Here is a 25,577-nt window from a genome sequence, read left to right as displayed (position 1 = left end):
TAATTACATGTTTGGTGAGATTGTGTGCAGGTAGGCTTGACATCTGGGAATTTTATTTCTGGGTAGCAAGCGGGTTCACAAAGTACGAGTTAAACAAAGGGAGAGCTGGGAACCACTGCTCTGGAGAAGCCTCGGCACTTTGGAGGTTTGAAGGGGACATTCCAACGAGGACCAGAGGCCATGGGACTGAGCCAGGAAGACGAGTGAAGAAAGAAAGCAAGCGCGCTCCTGCTTGGTTGGGGCAGTGCCTTCTGGAAGGGCTGGCCCAAGGCCGGGGGCATTCCGTGCCTGTCGTTCTGGCCACTGAACAATGTCACTTGGCCCTGGGTCTCCTCAGCAAGCCTCGCTGCTCACCCCTGAGACCTAGCTGGCTGCCATCTCTGGGATGTCCCCAGGAACAGAAGTGTCAATCGGGCCCTGTGTTTTGATACTAGAAAAGAAAACATTGCTGGCCTTTGGATTTAGGGAAAGGATGGGACAGAGGATCGGCGGGGTGCCTGAAAGGGTGAGGCGACCCCGAACTGAGTCCCAAGGTGAGGAAAGCGGGGCTGACACCCCTCTGCTCGGTGTAAGCCACTGGCGCGTTGAAGCTATGCAGGGCACTCAGGGCTGAGAGGGAGGTCCAGGGGGGAGAGCGCGAGTTTTCTGCTCATGTCGTCGGTGGACACGCAAGCTTGGGAAAGCATAGACCCAAAACCTCATGTCTCTGTAGTCAGGGAGTGCGGTTTCCTGCGTGGCTTCTGTCGGCCGGCAGAGCTCCTAGGACTTTCCTCAGACATCCATTTATGTGCATCGTGTACTTCTCCATGGCTGATTTAGAGAGGACTTCCCTTTGAGTCATGTCCTGTTCCTTTCCTGAATAACCCCTCAACTACACCCACCAGATGGGGGGCCACAGGACGGACCTGCTCTCACAGCCTCAGCAAGAACCCCCATCCAGGTGCCTGCAGACCCCTGGGGCTTTCAAAATCTTCATCTCTATTCTCGTCAGGCCTCTTAGTAATGACCTTTTTTCTCATTTTTTTAAAAAAGATTTTATTTATATATTTTTAGACAGAAGAGAGGGAAGGAGAAAGAGAAGAAGAGAAACATCAATATGTAGTTGCCTCTGACGTGCCCCCTACTGGGCACCTGGCCTGCAACCCAGGCATGTGTCCTGCCTGGGAACTGAACCGGTGACGCTTCTTTGGTTCTCAGGCCGGATTTCAATCCACTGAGCCACACCAGCCAGGGCTCTCATTTTTAAAAACTTTCATTCAGGTATAGCATACACACAAAAGGGAACACATCACAGGTGTAGTCTGAGTAATTTTCATGAACCCGGCACACTTGCGTACCTGCTCCCAGGCCAAGAAACAGAATAGGACCAGCACCTAGAAGAGCCCTCACACTCCCCTCGCTGCCCACCCAAGACCTCCAGCACCACAGCTGAGCTTTGTCTGGTTTTCAAATTTGTATAAAGACGTCCTAACAGACCTCTTTAGAGGGTTTTTCTCTTTCCCCTCTGTCTGTGAGATCCATATAGTGTTATGTTCGCTGGAGCAGGGATTGGTGCTCCGCCAGGGTGAGAAAGCCACAGAAGTGACTTTTTCCAAGCCCGACAGGCAGCCTGCGCTCCCGTTCTGTTGGGGCAGTGCCTTCTGGAAGGGCTGGCTCAATGCCAAGGGTGTTCTGGGGGAGAAGGGCTGGGCTTTCGATTCCCAAAAGGGATTTGGTGCAGGAACAGGTGAGAAGTAGGTGAGGTTCTCCCTGGTGGTTGGTGTCTTTTGTCCTTTAGGGGCATTCCTGGGGCCATGGGTTCTCGATGACCCCTGTGGCACAGGGTCCCCAGCTTGGCCACACCTTCTGAGTACCAGGGGCCTCCTGGGGGCCTGAGACTCCCGCTCCTTGGAAGGCGGAGGCCCTTCAGCTGTGGAGGTGGGGGTGTCCTGCCGCCAGCCCTCAGCGGTGACTCCAGCTTCCTTGGGGAAGTGAGGAAGTGACTCGCTGTGCACGGGTTGCCTGTGAGGCCCTTGTGTCTGTCTGCCGAAAGAACCCTGTCTTTGGACCTTCGATGGTTCTCTCAGGTCCTGCCTGCAGTGGGTCCCCAGCTCTGTTTGGAGGGGATTGTGTCCATCTCTCTCAGTGGCCTGTGCCTGTCTCCAACCTACCCTCACACCATCCCCGCTCCTGCCCCGCCTCCCTCCCGCCGCCCCGCTCCCCCGGCCGCGTGCTCTGCGAAACTGCACCCCCGACCCCACCGCCACTTCCCCGCCCAGCAGGCCCGCTCCAGCCGCGGGCCGCCGCGGTCCTGCTCCGAGTTGCCGGGCCTGTGCACACAGCCCCCGCCGAGCCCTTCCCCCCCGTGCTCCCCCTCGCAGGCCTGACACATTGAGACGCGGGTCGAGTCGGAAGGGGGAAAGGGCTTTATTTGATTTTCCTGTTTCTGCGGACGTTGGGGAGGGAGCCAGGGGTGCGGCCGACAGCACCCAGGGCCGCTGCGCTCAGCGCCGGGAGAAGGCGGCCTGGGGGTCGCAGGCGGGGTCGGTGCGGCAGCCGTCTGTGAGGAGAGACGCGGGGTGAGGCCGTGCCGCGTGCCGCCCGGTCCCTGGGTGCCCAGTGCGGTCCCGTGGCCCCGGCCGCCCGCGTCCCCGACCCCGGCCCGGCCCGGGCCGCGCTCACCCGGGCTGCAGCAGATGCCGTGGGCGGCGCAGCGGCCCTCGTCCCCGCACGGCTTCTGGCCCGACTGGCAGGGCGACGGCAGGAAGGTCTCCTCCTGGCAGCGCAGCGCCTCGGCCGTGCCCAGGAAGCAGCCCAGCTCGTCCCCGCAGCAGATGCTGGGCCCGAAGCAGCTCCCCTTGTCCCCGGGGCCGCAGGGGAGACACTGGCGGCACAGCCGAGGATGAGCCCCCCCGGGGGCCGAACAGGGGGTGGGGGGTCTGGGTGTCCTGGGTGGGGAGGGCGCCGGGAAGCACAGGGGCTTCGGGTGGCCCTGGCGCTGCGGCGGCCACGAAGGCGGTGCCAGCAGGTGACCTAAGACCTCGGCGCAGGCCTTGCGTGCCGGGCCGGACGGCGCGGGGCTCGGCGCGGGTCAGCGAGGCCCAGGGAGGAGCCGGCCGGCCCTGGGCCTCGGGTCCCCCCAGCTCCAGCGCGGAGGGACGCGGGTGTGGGAGCTCACCTTGCGCACGTCGAAGTCCATCGCGGACCTCTTGCCGCCCACGGGGCAGTTGGTGATGTAGCAGGCGGAGGTCAGTGCCAGCAGGCCGAGCAGGCGGCAGGCGAGGCTGGGGACGGCCATGGCGCGGGCTCGGGGTCCAGGGGCGGCGGCTGTGGCTCGGTCTCCGATCCGGTCTTTTAATGGCCGGGGCCGCGGGGCCGAGCAGTGTCTAAGAGGGTGGGCTCATGTCTGGTCACGGCGGGTCGCTGCGGGTCAGGCCCTGCGCCTCCCGCGCACCCTGCCCTGTCATTTGCAGGGGCCGGCTGGTTGGCGGTCACTGCGTTAGCTACTGCCGGCGCGGGGGGAGAGGGAGCCTGTGCGGTGGCCCGGACCTGCAGGGGAGAGAGACAGAGAGAGAAGGGGGGTGCGAGGTCTGGCCACATTCTGGGGGCCGGCTCTGAGTGGGCCCGTGGACGCCCGCAGGCCGGAAGAGGCTGTGGCAGGACTCGGCAGGCCAGGGCAGGGCTCCCCCACGGTCCTCTTCCACGCCACGCATGCATCCGTGTCTGCTCTGATAGGAAGCTGCCTTCCTGAGCCCTGTGTTCCCGGAGCCCTCTCCCCACCCCCACCCCCACCCCCACGCCAATGTTTCCTTGCTGGCACCTGAACCTGCGTAGGGAGACACCCTTACTTTTCTCTGCTCACTGAAATCCAGCCTTTCCTTCAACTGCAAGGAAGGTACAAACCACATTGGACTTTGCACTACCTGGGGCTTTGTCACGCCTCCAATGACAGATGCCCTCTGGTCACAGTGCAGCTCCCGCCCAGGCCTCTGAACCCCGTTTAGGCCCACCATGGCCCGCCCTGCTTGGGAGCGCTCGCTGGACCCGCCAGCACATGCTGTTAACTAGTGCTCTGTAAGTAGCACGTTGTTGGCTACCCCAGATCTCTTTTAACATTGTGAGCCCGACTGTAAAATAACTGGTGTCCTTTGTAATCTCAAGTCTCTGTCTAAGGCAGTTAAAAACAAGGTTTCTTTCTTTTCACATTTTTAACACATCTCAAAATGAAGTCATTGAACATTAAAAAAAAAAAAAAAAAAAAAGCCCAGACTGACTCAGTGGAAGGTGAGTGTTAGGAATAGGGCGACGCTCAGCCCGGATCCGATTCAAGGGGAGACTGTCGCCGCGCTGATGGGAGTGCGGTCAGCACAGTGGTCTCTGGTCCGGAGTCCGCCTCAGCTCCAGAAAACCACCTGGCCCATGGGCATGCCTTTCCCCAAGGCCCACAGCCCGTGACGGGACCGCTTCCACAAAGTGCAGGGCAACTCTGCAGCCAGCATGGAACTTCTCCCTCTACCCCTGTCTCCTGTCTCCACCCCTTCCTTCCCCTGGCGTGGGTCCGGAGGGCCCTCGCTAATAAAGGTCCTGCTCCTTAAACTCCATCTCAGTCTGCGTCCTGGGGAACTAGACTTGCAAAGGAATGGATGAGAGGAGCCAGTGTCAGAAAGGACAGAGTCAGCAAGAACCGCCCCTTGATGTCAGCCCAGGGGAGAGGGGACTGGGAAGGCCCCAGCCAGTCCTGCACCCTTGTTGACTCTGCTAGAGGAGGGTGCTGAGGCCATGAGGTCAGGGAGCCTGACTGAGCCCCAGCCACTGGTGTGAGCTCTCCAGCACCGAGGAGCTGGTCAGGCCACCTTGGAGCATCAGTCAGCAGCCGGTCTTGTTTCCCAACCAGATCAGCTCATTGGCCTGCCCGGCTGGAAGGCCAACCTTCTGACCCTGGAGACAGCCCCAGGAAGGCCTCCCACCTCTGTGTGAGCACACTGACCTCAGCCAGGTAGCACGTGCCCAGGAATGACTTTAGCATAATGGCCCCCGCAGGGCGGCTTGCCTCCCTCCACTCAACGCTGCTCCTCTGGGGGTGCACTGGGGTCCCAGCACCGATGTCTGGACACCCCAGTGATCCGGGGCCTTGCATTCTGGGGGCCCGAGGGAGGCGGCGTTAAATGATAAACATACTTCACAGCGTGGGAGGCAGTGAGTGCTTGGGAGAAAAGGGTGGGCACGTCCCAATTTTCCCCATTGTGCTCAGTGCTGGCCCCTGTGTGGAGGTGACACCGGACCCTTGCAGGAGGTGAGGGAAGAGGCCAAGCGGACACCCGAGGGCAGGCTCATTTTCTATGGCTGTGTGACTAATTAGCACAAAGGGAGGGATCAAACCCTCCCCCACCCCGCCCCACAGTGTCTGTGGGTCTGGGCGGTGGCCCGTCCTCTGCTGAGCCCCAGGGCTGCCGTCCAGCTGTCAGCCAGGCTGCGCTCCCTGCGCTCCCTCCGGAGCCCAGGAGGCTGCAGGCGGGACTCACTTCCCGGAGGCCGTGGCAGTGACGGTGGCTTGCTTCTTTAAGGCCAGCAACAGAGGGTCTTTGCTGTTCCAAGCCGCAGGGAGAAGCCTCTCTCGAAGGGCTCGCCTGACAAGGCCTCCCTGCCCACCAGGACCGCCACCTGCTGAACTCAGTCGGACCGATTAGTGTGGGTAATTGGGGCCTTCCTTACACCGGCAAATCCCCTCACTGTTACCACCTGATGCAGGGCAATCATGGGGTGGACATGCATTTTTTTGGCCCTATTCTTCTACTGGTTAGAACAAAGTGACAGGTGATACCCACGTGCAACCGGAGATTAGCGAAGGTGTGGACGCCAGGGACAGGAATCCCAGGGGCCCTGCCCACGGTGGAGGGGGCGTATTCCAGGCAGAGGAAACAGCTAGTGCCAAGGTCCTGAGGTGGTAACAGGTCTGGCATGTTCAAGAAACTGCGAGAGGCCAGTAGAGCTGGAGCAGAGTGACCTGGGTCAGAATGGTCACCTGGGCCGGGGTCACAGAGGACTGCATGGAATGGGGGACCAGAGAGCGTTCTGAGTGAAGGAGCGACACACTTGGATTTACAAGCTGTAAGGGGGACTTTGGATATCATGTCGTGAAAGTCCATGGGGAGAGGTGGAGGCAGTGACGCCAGACAGGAGGCCACGGCATCTGTCCCCGTGAGTGACGATGGCCGGCTGGCCCGAGGTGGCGGCGTGCGTGCGGGGAGAAGCGACTCCGTCCCCTGATAGGTTTGCTGATAGGTTGGACATAGGCAGCAGGGAAGTAGAGTGAAAGATGAGTCTGAGGCTGCTGGCGCAGCCGTGGGAGGATGGAGCTGGCGTCCGCTGGGACAGGGACCCTGAGGGCGGCACAGCTTCGGGCAGGGAGGGGCAGGAGCTCAGGGAGGACATCTGACACAGGAGATGCCCGTTACGCACCCAGAGAAGGCTTTGGGCAGGCGTTTGGGCAAGAGCCCGGAATCGGGCGAGGGGGCTAGGCTGAGCATACAGACACTTGGGAACTGTCAGTAGCCATATTTCAAGGCGCCGACCTGGGTGAGATCACTTGGGGGAGCGGAGCTGGGGAAGGGGACTCAGCCTGAACTGTGAGGAGGGTGGGACAGCAAGAGTAGGAGGTGAAGCGGGGAGGAGGTAGGGGTCGGCTGTGCCAAAAGCTGCTGACGTGAATGTTACCTTCATTTAGACAATTTCGGTCAGGTGTAACTTACATACCCTAAAATTCCCCCCTCTACGCGCACAGTCTGATGATGTTTGGTGTACAGTTGTGCAACCACCTGTTATCCTGGTTCCGAACACTTTTACCTCCAAAGACGGGTCCCTCACGCCATTACTACCTGCTTCCACCCCGTGTCCCCGGGGCCCGCTGCTGTAGAGTCTCCTGTTCTGGAAATTCATGGAAATGGAGCCATGCGGTATGTAATGTTTTGTGTCTGACCTCTTTCACTGACCATAGTGTTTCTGAGGTTCAGCCCAGTGATTGTGGGTGTCAATAGTTCATTTGTCTGTATTGCTGAGATGTAGTCCAGGCAGGAACCGCATTTTGTGGTCCATCCACCAGCTAATGAACATCTAATGCTTCCAATTTGGCTGTGAGAAGAATCTTGCTCTGAATACTTATGTACAAGTCTTTGCCTGGCCATATGATTTCATTTCTCGTGGGTGGTGACCTTGGAGAATTGCTGAGTCATACAATAAGTGGCCGATTAGCTGTTTAAGAGGTGCCAGTGTCACCCCCACTTAAGCGGAAGTGCTCCCCAATGGTGCTGGTGCAGAGCCAGTTGAAGCCACACGGACGGGTTCCCCAGCGGTGGCCACAGGAAGGGTCGGGCTGAGAGGACTCTGAGATGGTGCCAGAAGCTGTCCCACGCAGCCTGAGGTTTGATGCCGAAGCTGCCCTTTCTCTCCTTATGCTGGAGGGGCCGAGCAGTGCCCACGGACCTCACAGCCGCTACCAAGGGTGTCAGCAGCCCTGGCCAGCAGTGTCTCATCTCATCTAGGCTTTTGGTGCCGTTGATTAATTACTTTCTTTGCTGGGTCCAAGCAATCTCTCCCATGTACTGGCCATGGGAAAGAGCCCCACCATGAGCTGCATCTTTATAATATAACGCTCCCCAGGTGCTATGCTCAGCCAGCACCATACTCAGCCTTCAACAGGCTGCCCTGCCGGCCTGAGGCCAGCTGCTCTGATGGGTGGCGCTCGGTAAGACCAGGGAACCCACCGCCGTCCTTCTTTCCCTGTAGAGGGAGTTCCTTGATCCAGACCAGTGTGTTGGGAAGCAGTCGTGCTGTCGGAGGCAGTCGGCGTGTCTGTGATGCGGACACTGGCCGGCTGGGCCCCAGCGACGGTGCCCCGCCTTGGGCTCTGCTATTGCAGAGTTAGGCTCTCGGCAGTGGCGGTAGCCAGGCTGGCCTCAGTGAGGTGAGGTCCCTGTCACTGAGCCCACGCACAGCCTCCGTCCCTGCCACCACGGCCACGTTGTTCAACAGTCCAAAGGCAAGGGCTGGGGTGGAGGGCATGAGGGATGTCTGAGGTGCTCCAGCCTCCTTGTGCTGTGCGTCTTTTGGGTGAGTTTCCAAAAGGGACAGATATCTCCTCCGACGTTAGGTCCATTCTGAGAGGTCCGTCCACATTCTCTTGCACAAGCCCCCCTGTTAGTCTCCCCAACACATATTCCTGATGAGTCCCAAGTCCTTTGTCTGCAGCCAAATCATTAGCCACTTGTCCGTCTCTAAGGTTCCCTCTCGCTCCAGGTAAAGTGGTTGCAAAGGAGTGTTTCAGGGACCGTCAGCTGGAGAAAGGCACCCCTTACTGTCCTTCAGGGCTGCTCACAAGCAAGACAGGAACTGCACAGCCATGTGCCGTCGGGACAGGAGCTGTCTGGAAACGGGACTCCATTGTTTGCCTTTTTGGTCAACTGGATATTTAAGACTCCCTGTGAGATCATGCCCTGGCTGGTGTGTCTCAGTGGACTGAGTGCTGTCCTGAGACCCAAAGGGTCACCACTTCGACTGACAGGTAGGGCACATGCCTGTTTTGCAGGCCAGGTCCTCAATAGCAGGTGAGCGAGAGACAGCCACACATTGGTGTTTCTCTCCCTCACTTTCTCCTTCCTTCTCCAGTCTCGAAAATAAATAAATAAAATCTTTCTCTCTTTCTTTCTTTCTTTTTTTTTTTAAACAGACTCCCAGTGTGATCACTAGTGTGAGTAGGGAAGGAACATGAGCTCAGGAGGAGTCCACTTGCCTGAACCAAGGGTGCACCTTACCTGACCCCCAGCTGACCACACATGTATGAATGAGCCCAAACAAGAGCAGAAGGACCATCCAGCTGCCCCTTAGTCTCACGGGCAGCAGTAAGTATTAATTATCTCAGACGAGTAAGGTTTGGGTGCTTCATTATACACAATAAGCTCACTGAGGCACAGGCAGTCTCAAACAGGGCTGGGGGATTAGGAAAGAGCTGTTTTCAAAAGGAGCTAGTGATTTGTTGAGCAGGGTTGTAGCTTTGCTCTGAAACCCTCAGGTCTTCTGAAGCGCGATCCCGCTGGCTTGTCCCAGCATTCTGATTCGCCCTGGACGTCTTGAATGTCAGGGGGCCCCCTGGATCAGAAGGCCCGAAAGGCAGAACTGCCTGCCCTCCAGCGGGATCTCCTTTTTGCTCTCTTGCCCTGGATGACCCTCAAAGCCCACGGACCTTCTGGTCCTGGGAAATGATCAGAGCAGCACTTTGAAATGTGACCAATGGGCTCCAAATGCAGCGGTACCCTGTGCAGTGCACCTTTTTTTCAGGGACAAAGTGGGCAAGGTACAGCAACTGTTCACTATTCTTCTGAGCCAGCCGGACGGCGCTCCCACCGGTCCTTCTGGCTCCTCCGGAGGCCTATCTGGGACAGGCTCCACCATTGGTACCCGGTCCACAGCTGGCCCTTGGTGCAGCCTTCAGAATGCCCAGCACCTGACTGATTCATGCTCGCTGTGGTTCAACCACCGCACTTGGCCGGGCTATGTGGGCCCACGGAACGCAGCCCCTGGTGAAGCTCTCCTCCCCGACTCGCACCCCCGCAGGCCGCCCACAGCCACACTCAGCCAGCAACTCAACCGGGGTGTCTCTGATATCAGGCAGTTGGCTCCTGTCCCTGGACATCAACCACTTCGCCCTCAAGGAGCTCACATCAAGACCGAGAACAGCGTGCTGATCGGTCACCGGCAAGCTCAGAGACGCAGCGTGAGCATGGCTGCATCTCCCTGTGCTTCACTCGGCCAGACAGGCTTCCCCTGGTGTGGTCCCCACCTGGGTGTCCTCCTCCCAGCCCCCTGGCCTCACGCTCACCTCGGAGTCCCCTCACCCAAGCCAGCCCACCGTTACGCAGAGATCACCATCCCTGTCAACCACGAGGCTCGTGCCAAGCTCAGGAGCCCAGAAGCTGGAAGTCAGAGCTGCCTGGGGACAAGTGGACGCCTTCTCCCTGCTTGGAACCCCCATAGCCACCGCAGACCCCCCCCCCCCCACATTGGCTCGTATGCTCTTGGATACAGGTATGTTGTGTTTTTCTCAAAGTTCAAAGCAGCTGCCAAAAAAAAAAAAAGTATAACATCTTGTGCATCATTGGAGGGTAGGGATGGGTCGGTAGAAAGACAATCTGTTTCATCATTACTATAAAGCAACACACAGTTATATATAATACCTTGTTATATGTGTTTATCCATTATTCTTATGGACTTTTGGGTTGTTTTCAGCTTTTGGTTATTATCTTTTTTTAAAAGATTTTATTTATTTATTTATTCATTTTTAGAGAAGGGAAGGGAGGGAGAAAGAGAGGGAGAGAAACATCAATGTGTGGTTTCCTCTCACACAGCCCTTACTGGGGACCTGGCCTGTAACCGAGGCATGTGCCCTGACTGGGAATCGAACCGACAACTCTTTGGTTCGTAGGCTGGTGCTCAATGCACTGAGCCACACCAGGTAGGGCTGCTTTTGGCTACTCTCTTTTGATGGACATAAGCGTCATTCTCTTGGGTGAATTAGCAGATTCAAGAGTTTTTGTATGTTTAGCTTTCCCTACCAACACAGGGTGAGAATTCTTTCACTTTGACAGGAATCCCAACAGGCCACGCTGCGTGCACTCAGGAAGCTTCCTGCACACGCAGGGCTCTGTGTGCGCACAGGGTCTATCTCCCACTCTCCCCCACACACGAGTTGTAAGGCATCATGTCACCTCCTGGGTCCTGCTTATCTCCTGACAAGCTTTGGCTCTCTGGGTCCCGGGGAGTCCTGGGCCCCCAGAAATTCCAGGCAGGTCTGAGTGTTTTCTTTCCCCACTGCAGTTGTGCAGGTCCCAAGTGTCCTGGACAAATTCTAGGGGGAAGACTTAGAGTAAAATATATAATGTTCTTGCAGGGCTCTTCCTTCATGTGCTGGCCTGGTTATGGGTGAAGGACCAGGGTCTGTACTGTGGTGGATGAGGTCAGGCCCCGACTCACCACAGACAGTGTAGTTTTGGACACGCAGAACAAGGGGTCCTTAGTGAGCTTCCTGACTATTTCAGCCCTGGGAGACCCGTGACCACTTAATCCTTCTCAAAGACCCCGTGGATCAAACCATCCTTATGAGCACAATATATATATGACCGAAGCCTCATTGTTGACATAGAAAATGAACTCTGGAAATCAATTAAAAGAAGACAAACGAGACAGGCCCTGACGGGGTGACTGAGTTGGTTGGAGCGTCACCCCATTTCAACCCCCGGTCACGGTGTATACCAAAGGCAGCTGACCGATGTTTCTCTCTCAACTCTCTCTCTCTCTCTCTCTTCCTATCCCTCTAAAGTCAATGCAAATATCCTCATGAGAGGATTAAAAAAACAAAGACAAAACACCTCTGTCTGGTGTGGTTCAGTGGGTGGGGCATCTCTCCACCCACTATGGGGTCACCTGTTTGATTGCCAGCCAGGGCACATGCCTGGGTTGTGGGTCAGGTCCCAGACTGGGGCCATGGGAGAGGCAATCAACTGATATTTCTCTCCCTCTCTTTCTCCCTCACTTCCCCTCTGTGTAAAAATAAATAAATAAAATCTTTTTAAAAACGTCTTGAAAAACATAGACACAGGAGCCAGGAGAAAACCACAAAGGAAGCTATGCGATTGTCCAATAAAAATGAAAGGTACTTATCCTATTAGTTATAGGGGAAATTAAATTTAAAGCCATAATGAAAAACACACCCGCTAGAACAACTAAAGTTAAACAGGATGGCTTTACCGAGTGAACATGGAACAATGGGAGTGCAAATGGGTACAACTACTTGGGAAAGCCGTTTGGCAGCAGCACTAAAGCTGAGCGTACACGCGTCATGTGATCCAGCAATTCCACTCCAGACATATGCACATATGAGCATCAAAAGATATGTCCAAGGGTGTTGAACATAGTGGCACTATTGTAATCGTCTCAAAATGGAAACAACCCAGCAGAGAGAAAGAAAACCCACCAACAGCAGAATGACATAAATTTATACACTAGGATACAGGAGTCTCCCCCTTCTCTGCCGTTTTGCTTTCTGTGGTTTCAGTTACTCATGGTCAAGCACAGTCTAAAAATATCAAACGGAAAATTCCAGGAATAAACAATTCCTAAGTTTTAAATAGTATGCTCTTCGGAGCAGCGCGAGGAAGCCTCTCGCCGACGCGCTGCGTTCTCTCCGGGCGGCGCAGCTTCCCGTGCCCAGCGCCTCCGGGCTGTGCGTGCTGCCCGCCGTTAGTCGGTGAGTAGCCCGCTGGGTTACCAGATCAGCCGCCCCCGTGCTTGTGTTCGGGTAACCCCGATCTACTTAATAACGGCTCCAAAGCACAAGCGCAGTGCTGCCGGCAACTCAGGTGTGCCGAGGAGGAGCCGTGAAGGGCTCCCTTTACGTGGAAAGGGATGCGTGGATAGGAAAGAGTAGAGTATACGTAGGGTTCGGTACTATCCACGGTTTCAGCCTTCCACTAAGGGTCTTAGAGTGTATTACCGGATAAGGGGAGGACTACTCTATAGTCACATTTATTAATCGTATCTTTTACATTTTTGAGTGCCTGTCACTGTTTTTGATGAGACTGCCCTCTGCTGGAGTTAAGAGGAGCTGCGGGTCAGGTCTTGACCTCCAGCAATTCATTCCCCATTTGGCTGTATGTGGCACATAATGCATAGTCTTTAGTATGAGTTTGACGCCATTCTTTAGTTTTATTAAAATAATAATAAGAATAATAAGAATGATATCAGAAAAATAAACAAAAGGAAAAAAGAATAAGAATGATAGCATAACACATATTGAGCAATTACTCTCTTCCTTCCCAGCAGTGAATTCAGGTACGTGTCTCACTTAATTGTCAGAATAATTTTATAGGTTAATACCAGTATTTTACCAATTTTATCTTCAAGGAAACTGAGGGACAGACAGACTAAGAAATGTTCCCACGGACTCAAGAAGTAAAAGAGGAACGCACTTTTGGTGGGAATGTGACTGGTGCAGCCACAAGGGGGAACAGTATGGAGGTTCCTCAAAAAATTACTAATGGAGCTGCCTCATGACTCAGCAATGCCACTTCTGGGCATATAGCTGAAGAAACCCAAAACACTAATTTGAAAGAATATATGCACCCTTATGTTTATTACAGCGTTATTTACAATTGCCAAGATATCGAAGCCGCCCCAGTGCCCACCGACAGACTAGTGGATAAAAAGATGTGGTGCGTAGATGCAATGGAATGTTACTTGGCCATAAAAACAACGAAATCTTACCGTTGACGAGTATGGAGGACCTACAGGGTATTATGCTAAGCAAAATAAGTCAGACAAAGACAAATATCATGTGATTTCACTGATATGTGGAATCTAAAGAGCAAAATGAGTGAACAACCAAAACAGAAACAGTCTCATTGATACAGAGAACTGTCTGATGGTTGCCAAAAGAGATGGGGTTGGAGAACTGGGTAAAAAAGGTAAAGGGATTCAGAGCTACAGTTAGGGCCCTGGCTGATGTGGCTCCTTGGATTGAGTGCCAGCCCCTGAACCAAAGGGTTGCCGGTTCTATTCCCAGTCAGGGCACGTGCCTGGGTTGCAGGCCAAGTCCCCAGTAGGGGCACTTGAGAGGCAACCACAAACTGATGTTTATCTCCCTCCCTTTCTCCCTCTCTTCCTCTCTCTAAAAATAAATAAGTAAAATCTTTTTTAAAAAAGAACTACAATTTGGTAGTCACAGAATAGTCTAGGGATGTAAAGTACAGCATAGGGAATATAGTCAGTAATATTGCAATAACTATACTTGGTGCCAGGTGGGTACTTGAAATATCAAGGAGCAGTTAGTAAAGTATGATTGTCTAACCACTATATGTTGTACACCCAAAACTAATACAAAAATAATATTGAATGTAAACTGTAATTGAAAAATTAAATAAAAAATGAAGATGGGAAGCTGAGATTCAAACCTAGGGAGATTTCAGCAGGCTTCTAACCACTTACCAAGGTGCTTTCTCTATTTTCTTTTTATATTTTCTTTTTATGTTTTATTTTAAAGTCATGTTTATTCTATTACAATTGTCTCAGTTTTTCCCCCTTTGCTTTCCTCCATCCCATCCCACCCCACCCCCTGCTCCCACAGTCAATTCCCACTCTGTTGTACTTGTCCCTGGTCGTTCATGCATATTCTTTGTTTAGTCCCTTCTCCTTCGTTCCACCATTGTCCTCTTTCCTCATCCCCTCTGACCACTTGCACTCTGCTCCATGTTTCCATGCCTGTGGTTTATTTTGTTGGTTAGTTTATTTTGTTGACTAGATTCCACTTATAGGTGAGATCATATGGTATTTGTCTTTCACCGACTGGCTTATTTCATTTAGCATGATATTCTCCCGTTCCATCCATGTTGCCGCAAAAGGTAGGAAAACCCTTCTTTCTTTCTTTTTTTTTAAGTGCAGATTGATTTTATGTATTTATTTTTTAATGTCAAAATCCATTATAAAATATGAAGAAACGTAAATCCATTATGAAGTCTCAGAAATTAAAACAAGATGACACCAGCACAGCAATAATCAAGTAGATCAATGAAATAAACTGAGTATTCTAGAAACAAATATATATATATCTGTCTAACAATGTCATATATGACTAAATTGATAGTTCAAATCAATGGGGCAAATAAGGCTCATTCAACAGATAAAGTGCATGGACCACTATTACTTGAAATAAAGCAAATATAGAGCCCTATTTTACACATTATACAAGAAATGTTCAGGTGCATTAAAAATCAATATGTAAACTCAGACTATTCCATGATTTGAACTTCTGTGGTAGGAGACCGCGGTTTTTTCTTTCTGGATCTGCCTCTGATAATGTCAGATGTTGTCTGACCTTAGGCAGTCTGCTCAAGACTTCCAGGAATCTACTGTCTGTGGCTGTCTCCTTTAGCTTGAAATATTTAAATATACACTTATGATATTCACACCCTCCACAAAAAAGTGTAGACTTCGGAAAAACATAAACAGATCTCTTCTTCCTTCTGCTCCTGGTCTCTGGCAAAGGTGGGGGCAGAGTGGACTAAAGACACCTGTGGAGAGACTGGGGAAAGAGGTTTTGGGGAGAGAACTGAGAGGGTAGCTGGTGGGATCTCGGTGCTGACTCATCGCCCGTGCGGCAGCAGCCATCTTGCTCATGCAGAGAGCACTCCCGCTGAGCGGCACCAGCGTCCAATACCAACTTTTAAAAATAAAAAGATTGTACTTGTCAAGAAGGGTTTCATGTAAAAACCTCCAAGTGAACATTTATTTGGCAGAAGTCACCAGGAAGGGAAGGGACCAGCTAAAGAACTTTTCTGTATAACCCATGGACAAAGACAACATGGTGGTGATGCCCAGAGTGAAGAGAAATTGAATACTGGGAGGAGGGATCATGGGGGAAGAAAATGGGACATCTGCAATAGTGTCAACAATAAAAATATAGAAAAAACCTCTCTCTCTCTCTCTCTTTTAATGAACAGTTTTGAAAGCAGCAGTTTATAAGCTGTTCTATATCCCTTTTATCATAATTTATCACGATTGCCACTTCCTTGTGTGAGGCAGATGGTTTTTTCCTCTGAATATTTTATACCAGCCTGTGACATTGAGCACCTTGGGGAAAAAATTAAATAACGAATTTCCAGGATTTAGTTACTTCCTGACCTGGTGAAATTTAAGGCTGGATTTTGATTTGGATGCTCTTTTCATATATAAAAACTTCCCTTACAAGGGGAACTGATTTGGAGTGCCTGGAGCTGATTGATTCATGCCCCATGACTTTCAGGGCCCTTTTGTGAGTTCATAATTGAAATAAAATAAGATCTTGTTAAAAAAAAATCTCCAGGAGAGATGGGAGTGTTTGCATGATTGCCCCATTCACTGCTTTAGTTCAGAAATCCATAGGAATAGACTGAAAATAGAGAAAGCGACATGGGCATTCTGGTCCACTCTCCTTGGCTGCCAGGTTATATTGATGTCACACAAACTGCTCTCATTATATTGACAATGACTGGACTTTCACAGGACAGACCTCACATACATACAAGGAGTATTGTGTAGCCTTGAAAAAAGGAAATCTGGAGAATCAAGATGGTGGAGGAATGAGTGGAAGTCACACTGACCTCATCCTGGGACAAATCTGGAATTAAAACTAAATTGTGGAGAAATCACCTGGAACAAGCAACTGAACAATAGCAAGAGAGGAGCCTTATAACATCGGACAGACAGAAGAATCAGCTTTAGCACAACCCAACTGGTAAGGAATGCGGTGGAGACTCGAGAAGGCAGGCGGGGCGCCCAGAGGCGGCAGAACCAGAAGGATATTGAAATGGCCAGTTGGATCCCCCTGAGACGAGCGGGGTCTAAAGCATAAGTGAGGATCTCCAGCCTACAGCACCAGAGCCCAAAAAGCACACAGATAACTGGCAGCTGTGAATACTGGCAGGGTTGCTCTCTGCCAGAGATGGGCAGCCAGAGACGCAAAGAGCCATTTAAAGGGCCAACACATAAATTTTTATTTGCAGCCTCTTACCCTGGTTTCATGCAAAGGCAGGGGCAGGGGGAACTAGAGACACCTGAAGAGAGTCTGGGGAAGGAGGCTGTGGGGAGAGAACAGAGAGAGTAGCTGGCGGGAGACTGGTGCTGACTCATCCCTCATGTGGCAGCAGCCACCTTGCTCAGGCAGATCACTCCCCAGAGTGGCGGCTCCGTGAGAGGACCCAATAACCTCGTCCCAGGAGGAACTCTGCCCCACCCTGTGCTGTCTAAGCCGGCTGCTGAGTGCAGAGTGACTAGATTAACAGCTGAGGGAGACAGCCACAGACAGTAGCTTCCTGGAAGTCTCGAGCAGACTGCCTAAGGTCAGAAAGGGACAACATCTGACATTATCAGAGGCAGATCCAGAAAGAAAAAACTGGTCTCCTACCATAGAAGTTCACACCACAAAGTCAGGAAATCAAGACACATCAATTTAAGAAGCAAAAGCAAAAAAGAATCCCACAAATAATGGGAAGACAAAGAAACACCGCCCAGTCGAAGGGAACAAAGGAATCCCCACAAAGAGAAGTAAGTGAAATAGAGGCAAGGAAACTATCAGATACTGAGTTCCAAACAACAGTTTTAAGGAAGCTCAGTGAGCTCAGAGAGAATTACAAAAAACTACAGGGAAACTACGAGGAACTTACTGCAAACTCTGTCAGCATGAAACAGGACATAGAAGCTATCAATAAGAGACAAGGGGAAATGAAGAATACAATTTCTGAATTAAAGGACACAGTAGAAGGAATCAAAAGAAGGCAAGATGAAGTAGAGGACTGAATCAGCGGGCTGGAGGACAAGGTAGAAAAAAGCCCCCAGAAAGAGCTAGAAAATGAAAAAAGACTAAAAAAACATGGAGAGGCATTTAGGGAAGTGCAGGACAACCTGAAACGCAATAATATCCGTATAATAAGGATACCAGGAGGAGAAGAGGATGAGGAAGGGATAGAGAACCTGTTTGAAGAAGTCATGATGGAAAACTTCCCTCACCTGAGGAGAGAAAAAGTCACACAAGTCCAGGAAGCACAGAGGGTCCCATTCAGAAGGAACCCAGTGAGGCCCACTCCAATACACACCATAATTAAAATGGTAAATATCAAGACAAACAGAATCCTGAAGGAAGCAATGGAGAAAGAGGTAGTAACATTTAAGGGAGCCCTGATGAGGCTAGCAGCTGACTTCTCATCAGAAACACTACAAGCCAGAAGGGGATGGCAAGAAATATTCCAAGTCATGAAAAGCAAAGGCCTGCAACCAAGACAGCTCTACACAGCAAGGCTCTCAATTAAAATGGAAGGTGAAATAAGGAGTTTCCCAGACAAGAGAAGACGAAAAGAATACACCTCCACCAAACCAGCACTGCCAAATATGCTGAAGGGACTGCTTTAAGAAGATGAAGAAAAAGAGTCTATGAATACCCAGTTCCTTTCACAGGTGCCAATACTTGATATTACCAATATTTTTAATATGTATTAATCTGATTGTGACAATGATGTGCTATTCTAATTGTTCCTTTATAATATTTTGAAACTAAACCTGTTTTTGTATATTTCTTGCCTGTTTCTATTATTTTTAAAAAGCTTTAAATGACTTTTGGTATTCTTTGTCCATTTTTTGAATAAATGTTTGTAGAATTTCTTCCCTAAAAAAAGCAAAACTATTAACCTTTTTTTAGATGTGTTGCAAATACTTTCTCATTCTATTACTTTTCCTTAACTTTTTTATATGTATATTAAATACATAGCTTAAATGTTTACTATAGTCATATTGTCACTATTTTGCTGTATAGCTTCTGGGTCTGCATATTTTACTTCAGGGTGCGGAAAATATTATTTTGTATTTTCTCCGAAAAGTCTGAGATTTTACATATTGATTTTTAATGCACCTGAACATTTCTTGTATAATGTGTAAAATAGGGCTCTATATTTGCTTTATTTCAAGTAATAGTGGTCCATGCACTTTATCTGTTGAATAAGCCTTATTTGCCCCATTGATTTGAACTATCAATTTAGTCATATATGACATTGTTAGACAGGTATATATATTTGTTTCTAGAATGCTCAGTTTATTTCATTGATCTACTTGATTATTTCTGTGCTGGTGTCATCTTGTTTTAATTTCTGAGACTTCATAATGGATTTACGTTTCTTCATATTTTATAATGGATTTTGACATTAAAAAATAAATACATAAAATCAATCTGCACTTAAAAAAAAAGAAAGAAGGGTTTTCCTACCTTTTGCGGCAACATGGATGGAACGGGAGAATATCATGCTAAATGAAATAAGCCAGTCGGTGAAAGACAAATACCATATGATCTCACCTATAAGTGGAATCTAGTCAACAAAATAAACTAACCAACAAAATAAACCACAGGCATGGAAACATGGAGCAGACTGCAAGTGGTCAGAGGGGATGAGGAAAGAGGACAATGGTGGAAAGAAGGAGAAGGGACTAAACAAAGAACGCGTATGAATGGCCCATGGACATGGACAACGGAGTGGGAATTGACTGTGGGAGCAGGGGGCGGGGGGCGGGGGGCGTGGGTGGAGGGGGGAAATGGGTGGAGGCGGTAAAGGGGGAAGACTGAGACAACTGTGACAGAATAAACATGATTTAAAAATCTTTTTTAGAAAGTTGGAATTAAATTGTTTTTAGACAAAATTACATGTAAAAGAATTGGATTGTTTTTCAAGTTAAAAGACAAGCTAGTGATATGTTTGTCATTACAGGTAACTGTTGCAGAATTTCCGAAAGTATAAACCACTAATTGTTAAAATATATTACTGTCCCGAATGTCATTTTACCTTCTTATTTTAAAAAAGTCCCCATAAAACATCTGTGTGTACCCTGTTCTTCTAACGGTAAATGTGAGGAAGAGTCCTTCTAAGAAATCCGTTTGTACGGCTTCTTCATGCAAAGCCCTCGGCCCCACAGCGAGCTGGAGGCCTGCCCAGCGTGTGTCCCAGGCTTCCGTCACAGGGGGCTCCAATACAACAATAACCTCAGAGTCACTGGCCGAAGGTTTGCTCTTAAGGCCAGAGAAAGGGCGAATCCACGGATCCCTCCGCCTCTGGGGCACCCCTGGCAAGGGCAACGGTGGCAGCCGCGGGTGAGTGTGGCTCGGCGGGTCAGCCGGCGCGTGCACTTGTGGGCTGGGAAGTGACAGGCAAAGGCGTGGTAGCCACGGCTGAGGTTTATATCTCAACTATGGATTTCCCAGGCACAAAATCACACTCCCATTCATAGGTGTGCGTCCCAAGGACCCTCGGTAATACGCAATCTGCTCCTTAAACTCCATCTCAGTCTGCTTCCTGGGGAACTGAACTTCACAGGCATGGATGACATGAGGTCAGTGTCAGTGAGAACAAACTCACCAAAACAATTCCCTTGATATCAGCTGGGGGTGGGGGGGGAGGAGACTAGGACAGTCTCAGCTTGTTCTGCACTCTTGTTGACTCTCCCAGAGGAGGGTGCTGAGGCCCCAGGTCCCAGAGCCTGTTGGACTGCCAGCCACTGGTGTGAGCTGTCCAGCACTGAGGAGCTGGTCAGGCCACTCAACAGCACCCATCAGCACGCATGTTGGACATACTGAAATGCTTAGGAGTTGCCCAGAGGGCAGAGGGGAGTGACGGACAGCTTTGAACAAGGAAGGGATGTGACCAGTCTGGGACACAGAGGGGCCGGGAGCCCAGGCTCTAGAGGTGACTCTGCCAGAGCTGAGACCAAGGGTGTGTCTTAGGCCAAGAGCCTGGGAAACCAGGGGAGGACTGGAGGCGCGGGAGCTGGCAGGAACTGGGAACTGTGGGATCCTTACCCAGTAGCTCTGTTACTGCCTGGATGAGTGACCCAGGACAAGCCACTGAGCTGTTATGTGCCACAGAGTCCTCCCATGTGAAGTAGCCTACAGGATCTACAAATCTCTGCCAGCCTGTTACGGGACCCCAGCCTGTGCTGTTCTGGAACAGCTCTGGGGTCCAATTGCCCTCCAAGAAGAGCGACTCCCAGTGCGAGAGTTTGGTAAAAAAACAAACAAACAAACAAACAAACCCAAACAAACGGAAAGGGGTTTATTTAAAGGTTATACAGAGTGAGAAAAACGGTGGGTTTCTGCCATTAAGTCCCACCACTTTTAAACACCCAAAAACCTGTAGTCCAGCCCCCCTTTGCCAAAACAGGCCAGATTCGGAATACACCAGTCAAAGATCCAGCCTTTCAGAAAAAGCAGAGGTCCGGAGCTCAGCATTCTGGTCCCAGTTTAGCCTTCCAGGCATCTCCCATTAATCCGGGCTTGCTCAGGCAGGTTCCCGCAATTTCCAGTCCCATCAGCCGTGCTGCCCTGTTCTCCAGGCAGGTTTCGTAGCGGGTCTCCTCTTTCTTTCTCCAGATCTTAATCCAAAACCGCATGACACCTCCTTACTCCAAACCTCATGATGGACTGGGAATGGGGGAGCCGTTCTACGTTCTTCAAACCACATGGCTCCGTCCCTCATGGCTCTCCCCTCATGGCTCCCTCAGATTTTTAAAGGCTGATCCAGAGCTGCCTACTTGACTCACACTCAGCACTGTACATTCTGCAAGTCACGTAGACCTCTTTGGCCAGGTAGCAGCACAGCTTCCCTTCTGGAAAGACTTGCCATAGTTCTGCAAAGTATCTTAAGCCCTGTCATCTTCTTCTCCCTTTCCCCCAACCATAGGCTGTAGGGCAACATGCTCTACATTGGGATCCCTTTTGCTTTGCACCCATTTTAAGTCCATCCTTTTAGACTCTGGACCCTTTATAATCTTTTAAAGGACAATGAGCAAAAGTCCCATAATCTTCTGGAGCTACTTCCTGCTGGTCATGGTCGCAGTTCCTACCTGCCCCTGGGCCCAGGGATCCCTAACAGAGTGGGGGTGTGGAATGGAGAGTGGCTTTCACATGCGGAAAGGACATTGCAGAGTCCAAGTCAGCGGGCTGTCCCTGGGGAGCGGCATGCTCAGTGTCCGAGGCTGGCACTGCAGGACAGGTTGGATCCTCATCATGTTCTGGGGACAACAAATTTGGCAAGAGGTATAGAAGGCATAGTTAAAACCATAACCACTAAATGACCACACTAAGGTCCAAATCTTCAATGTCCCACATTAGAAAAAAGTGGCTTCTCTGGAGGAATGTGTGCGAGGCACGCCACCCCTGTCCAAAGCTCTTTGCCCACTACACTTAGCTTGGACTGAGGGGAATATTTTCAAATTCCCTCCTTTTGAGACCTGTGGGCCTTTTCTGTCCCAGCCATTAGAGCAGAGAAGGAAATCATTTTTAAAGGGAAGCGCACACCACCCCATACTTCACCAACCGAACCACTTAGTTCAGCCAAACTGTTGCGTCTCAAGAGGCTGTGATGCAGACGGGCCTCTTAAGTGAGGCCTGTATTGTAGCCAGTCGCTCAGGCTATGAGATCATAGGCTTAGGCCCTATGAAACAGAAGGAAGAACACACGTGTTAATTCACACAACAACCCACAAGCCAGTGCCTCAGTCTGCAAGATTGTCTTTTGGGAAGACATTCAGTTGCAAGGCCTTTGCTGGAATGACATTTAACAGTGACAGTCTGATAGATCCTTCCTGTCTCTAAATCAAACATCCTTGATGATGTCACGAACCCAGTTTCAACTTCCAAGTGAAGATAAACTTGGAAGATGGTTCACGGCCCTGGTCCCACGTTCACCACTGAGCATTGTGGTTTTCCTTGAATCGTGATTTTTCTGCCTAAGGTCACCTTCATTGTCATCAAAGGGACTGCATTAAGTCCAGTTTTAATTTTGCCTGTTCATGTGCATAAACACAACAAGCGCGACAATTGATAACACGTGATCTTTAAGTGTGCGTTGCTGGAACTCACACAAGGAACCTTGACATTGACTCTTTAGTGTGCTCTTCAGGGCACAGAAGTTGAGCCACACACCTGCTGTGCGGCTTCCCTGGTAGCACCCGCTTCTCTCAAGTCCTCAAGGCTTCCCCTGTGTCTGCAAGTTCCTCCTTGCATCTTTCAGGAAAACAACATTTGTTCCTTCCCTGGAAAGACTGCCACGAACTGCACAACCAACCAAGGTACCAGGACTTTTCCTAGTTGGTTTTCATTAGCTTCAAAAGTCAATCCCAGTTCCTCAACGCTTTCTGGTAACAACCTGAGCCCAGTCATGCCTCCTTCAGGCACGGCATTCCAGTCAAAGTCTTGGTTGACTACACCGCCCTTAGCAAGCAGTCTTACTAGTTTTATGCAAAGAAACCTTAGGTCATCACTCACTTCTTCAGAGTGCCAAATTCTGGAAGGATCAGGTAGGGAGGAAAATATAAAGCGAAAAGGAAAATCCTCATCCTCCTAATATTTGTTAAAGATTTTATTTATATATTTTTAGGGAGAGGAAGGCAGGGAGAAAGAGAGGGAGAGAACCATCAATGTGTGGTTGCCTCTCGTGCGCCCCCTTCATATGGCCAGACTCAGTATGTGGCAACTAAAAGCTTCTAGCTACAAAACATGAATAAATTAAAGGAAACATTGTCACCCTGTGTTGGGGTTCACTGTCCTGTTTCAGAAGAAGAATGTCAAGTCTTTTTCAAGTCTCCTTTCAAGGTCCAGCTTTCCCTTTCAGCGTCAACCACAGCAGCAGGGTCTGCGTCCTCCTCAGGCGGTGCCCGTTTTATCTGTGTGAGGTGGATCCAGGGCTTGATTCCCATCAGCTTCAAGGAAGAATGTGTAGTCAACAGGACATCTTAGGGACCAGCCCATTGTTCAGCCAGCTGCCATTCAGGGCCTTGAGTCTTCCAGGTCTTTAGTGAGACTTGTTCCCCTGGCCGGAACCCGTACTGGGGCTCCTCAGATGGGTAGACAAACCTGCAATGAGCAAACCTGTGCAAATAGGTTGGTGTTTGCCCTAAATGTCGTACATGTTGCTTAATTCTGTCCTCATGCTCCAAATCTAGAGGGGGCGTTCCTAAACCAGAGATTTGGAGGGGTCTCCCGTAAACTACTTCTAAAGGGCTCAATGGAAGCCCCTTCCGGGGGCCACCCTGATTCGGGGCAGAGCAATGGGGATTGCCCGGTCCCATTTTAAAAGTGTTTGCCGGCACATTTGTGCCAGGGTCTTCTTCATTGTTTGATTCATTTTCTTGGTCCTATAGATTGAGGCCCCCACAATGCACGCGGTTTCCGTCGTATTTACAGTGCTTGCCTGACCTTGTGGAGCTCTCCGAAGTGAAAATGGTCCTCTGTCGCTTTGAATGCTGCAAGCAAACCCGAGCCTAGGAATTATTCCTTTAGGTAACAGTTTCGCCACCTCAGTTGACTTCTCCCTTCTAGTGAGGTACGCCTCTACCCATCCAGAAGAAGTGTCCACAAAGACCAACAAAATATTTGAAATTTCCCTTGGTTTTAGGCATTTGTGTGAAGTCCAATGGCTAGTTCTCAAATGGATGCAACCCTTTACATTGCCGTCCCTTTTCTGTTGGGACACGCTGTATCTCAGGATTGTTCTCGGCACATAGTTGACAGGCTTGGGTCACCCTCTGAACAGTCCTTTGCAAATAAGGGTCTTTCAAATGTAGCCGAATGAAGTCCATTAAGGCATCCCCTCCCTGATGGGTCCCTTCCTGTAGACGTTTGAGGATGGGATACGATAGGCAGGGGTGTTCAACCTTTTGGCGTCTCTGGGCTGCACTGGAAGAAGAGGTGTCTTGGGCCACATATGAAATACATTGCAGCATGTATTCACAAAACAACCTCAGAACATTTTAGGTAAATTTACAATATTGTGTTGAGCCATGTTTACAGCCATCCTGAGCTGAATGTGGCCCATAGGCCATTGGTTGGACACCCCTGGAGCTCAGGGAGTAAGATCATACCGTGGGCATTGACCTTGACCTTCCACACAGATTGAGCTCAGTGTTAGTGAATGCCCATTCATGGGCCATTCCTCGTCCCGTTCTGTGTGATGAGGTTTCAACTTTGACAAGCCCAAACGGGATCAAAGGCCCTAGGCGTGGTGGCTCTCTGGCTGTCTGTCTGTCTTGCTGCTGTATCAGCAGTTTGTTTTCTTCAACTTATTTGGGAACCATCCCTTTGGTGTCCTGGGCAGTGCGTTATGGCAACCTGGTCCAGTAGATTCACTGCCTCTAGAAACTGTAAAATCTCGGCATGTTTAACATCCTTGTTTCCCAAGGCTGAGTCCCCTTCCCCTCCATATTGCTCCATGGTCATGGACTACCATGAAGGCACTTCTGGAGTCTGTGCATAGGTTAACCTTCTCTCCGTGGGACAGTATGAGGGCTCTGGTGAGGGCTATTAGTCCAGTCTTTTGTGTTGAGGTTCATGGTGCAAGGGCTTGGGCTTCTATCACCTTGTCTGCGGTGACTGCCGCATGCCCAGCTCGTAGCTGGCCGTTGTCCTTGAAGCCGCTCTCGTGTGTATACAGCTCCCAGTCTGCGGCCGCCAGCCGCTGGCCCAGCAGTTCCAGCCTGCTGGAATACACTTGGTCAATAATTTCCAAGCAATCATGCTGGAGGGCAGAGTCTCCCTCCATATCTGGGAGTAGGGTTCAGGGTTGCAGTACTTGGCTAGGTGACATTTGGAGTGTCCAGCAGAATGGACTGATATTTCCTCATACATCCTGTTGTCAGCCAATACCTTCCTTTTTGTTCCAGTAGGGTCAGGATCTGGGGTGGTACCAATTTGCCGTAGGCTGTTCCAAAGTAAATTTCTCAGTTTCCTGCAAGATGTCACAGGGAGCGGCTACTGCACAGGTAGCTGCTGCACGGAGGCATGGTGGCCATCCCTCTGTTGTGTGATCCAACTTCTCTGAGAGATAAGCTATGGGTTGGGGAATATTTCCCAGAGTATGGGCTAGTACCCCCAGTCTAATCCCCTGCCTTTTCTGAACTTACAACTTGAAAGCCTTCTATAAGTTGGGCAATCACAGTGCAAAGGCTGAGCCCAATTACTAGCTTTTGCATCAAGGCATCAAATCCAC

At 50.6% G+C, this 25,577-nt stretch overlaps 1 protein-coding gene across 1 annotated transcript; it reads right to left on the bottom strand.

Moving 5' to 3' along the window:
* Positions 1–2,431: 2,431 nt before the first annotated feature.
* On the bottom strand, positions 2,432–3,277 carry LOC129070516 (oxytocin-neurophysin 1). Its single transcript, XM_054573483.1, has 3 exons — positions 3,158–3,277; positions 2,662–2,863; positions 2,432–2,539 (listed from the first exon to the last, which is right to left on the bottom strand). Exons 1-3 carry the CDS (start codon positions 3,275–3,277, stop codon positions 2,484–2,486), a joined length of 378 nt encoding a protein of 125 aa, XP_054429458.1. The 3' UTR covers positions 2,432–2,483.
* Between the last annotated feature and the right edge of the window lie 22,300 nt (positions 3,278–25,577).

Source organism: Pteronotus mesoamericanus, unplaced genomic scaffold (genome assembly GCF_021234165.1).
Source record: "Pteronotus mesoamericanus isolate MK-2021 breed Mesoamerican mustached bat unplaced genomic scaffold, CSHL_Meso_final contig_25, whole genome shotgun sequence".
NCBI lineage: Eukaryota > Metazoa > Chordata > Mammalia > Chiroptera > Mormoopidae > Pteronotus > Pteronotus mesoamericanus.
This window is presented reverse-complemented; position numbering and strand designations above follow the sequence as displayed.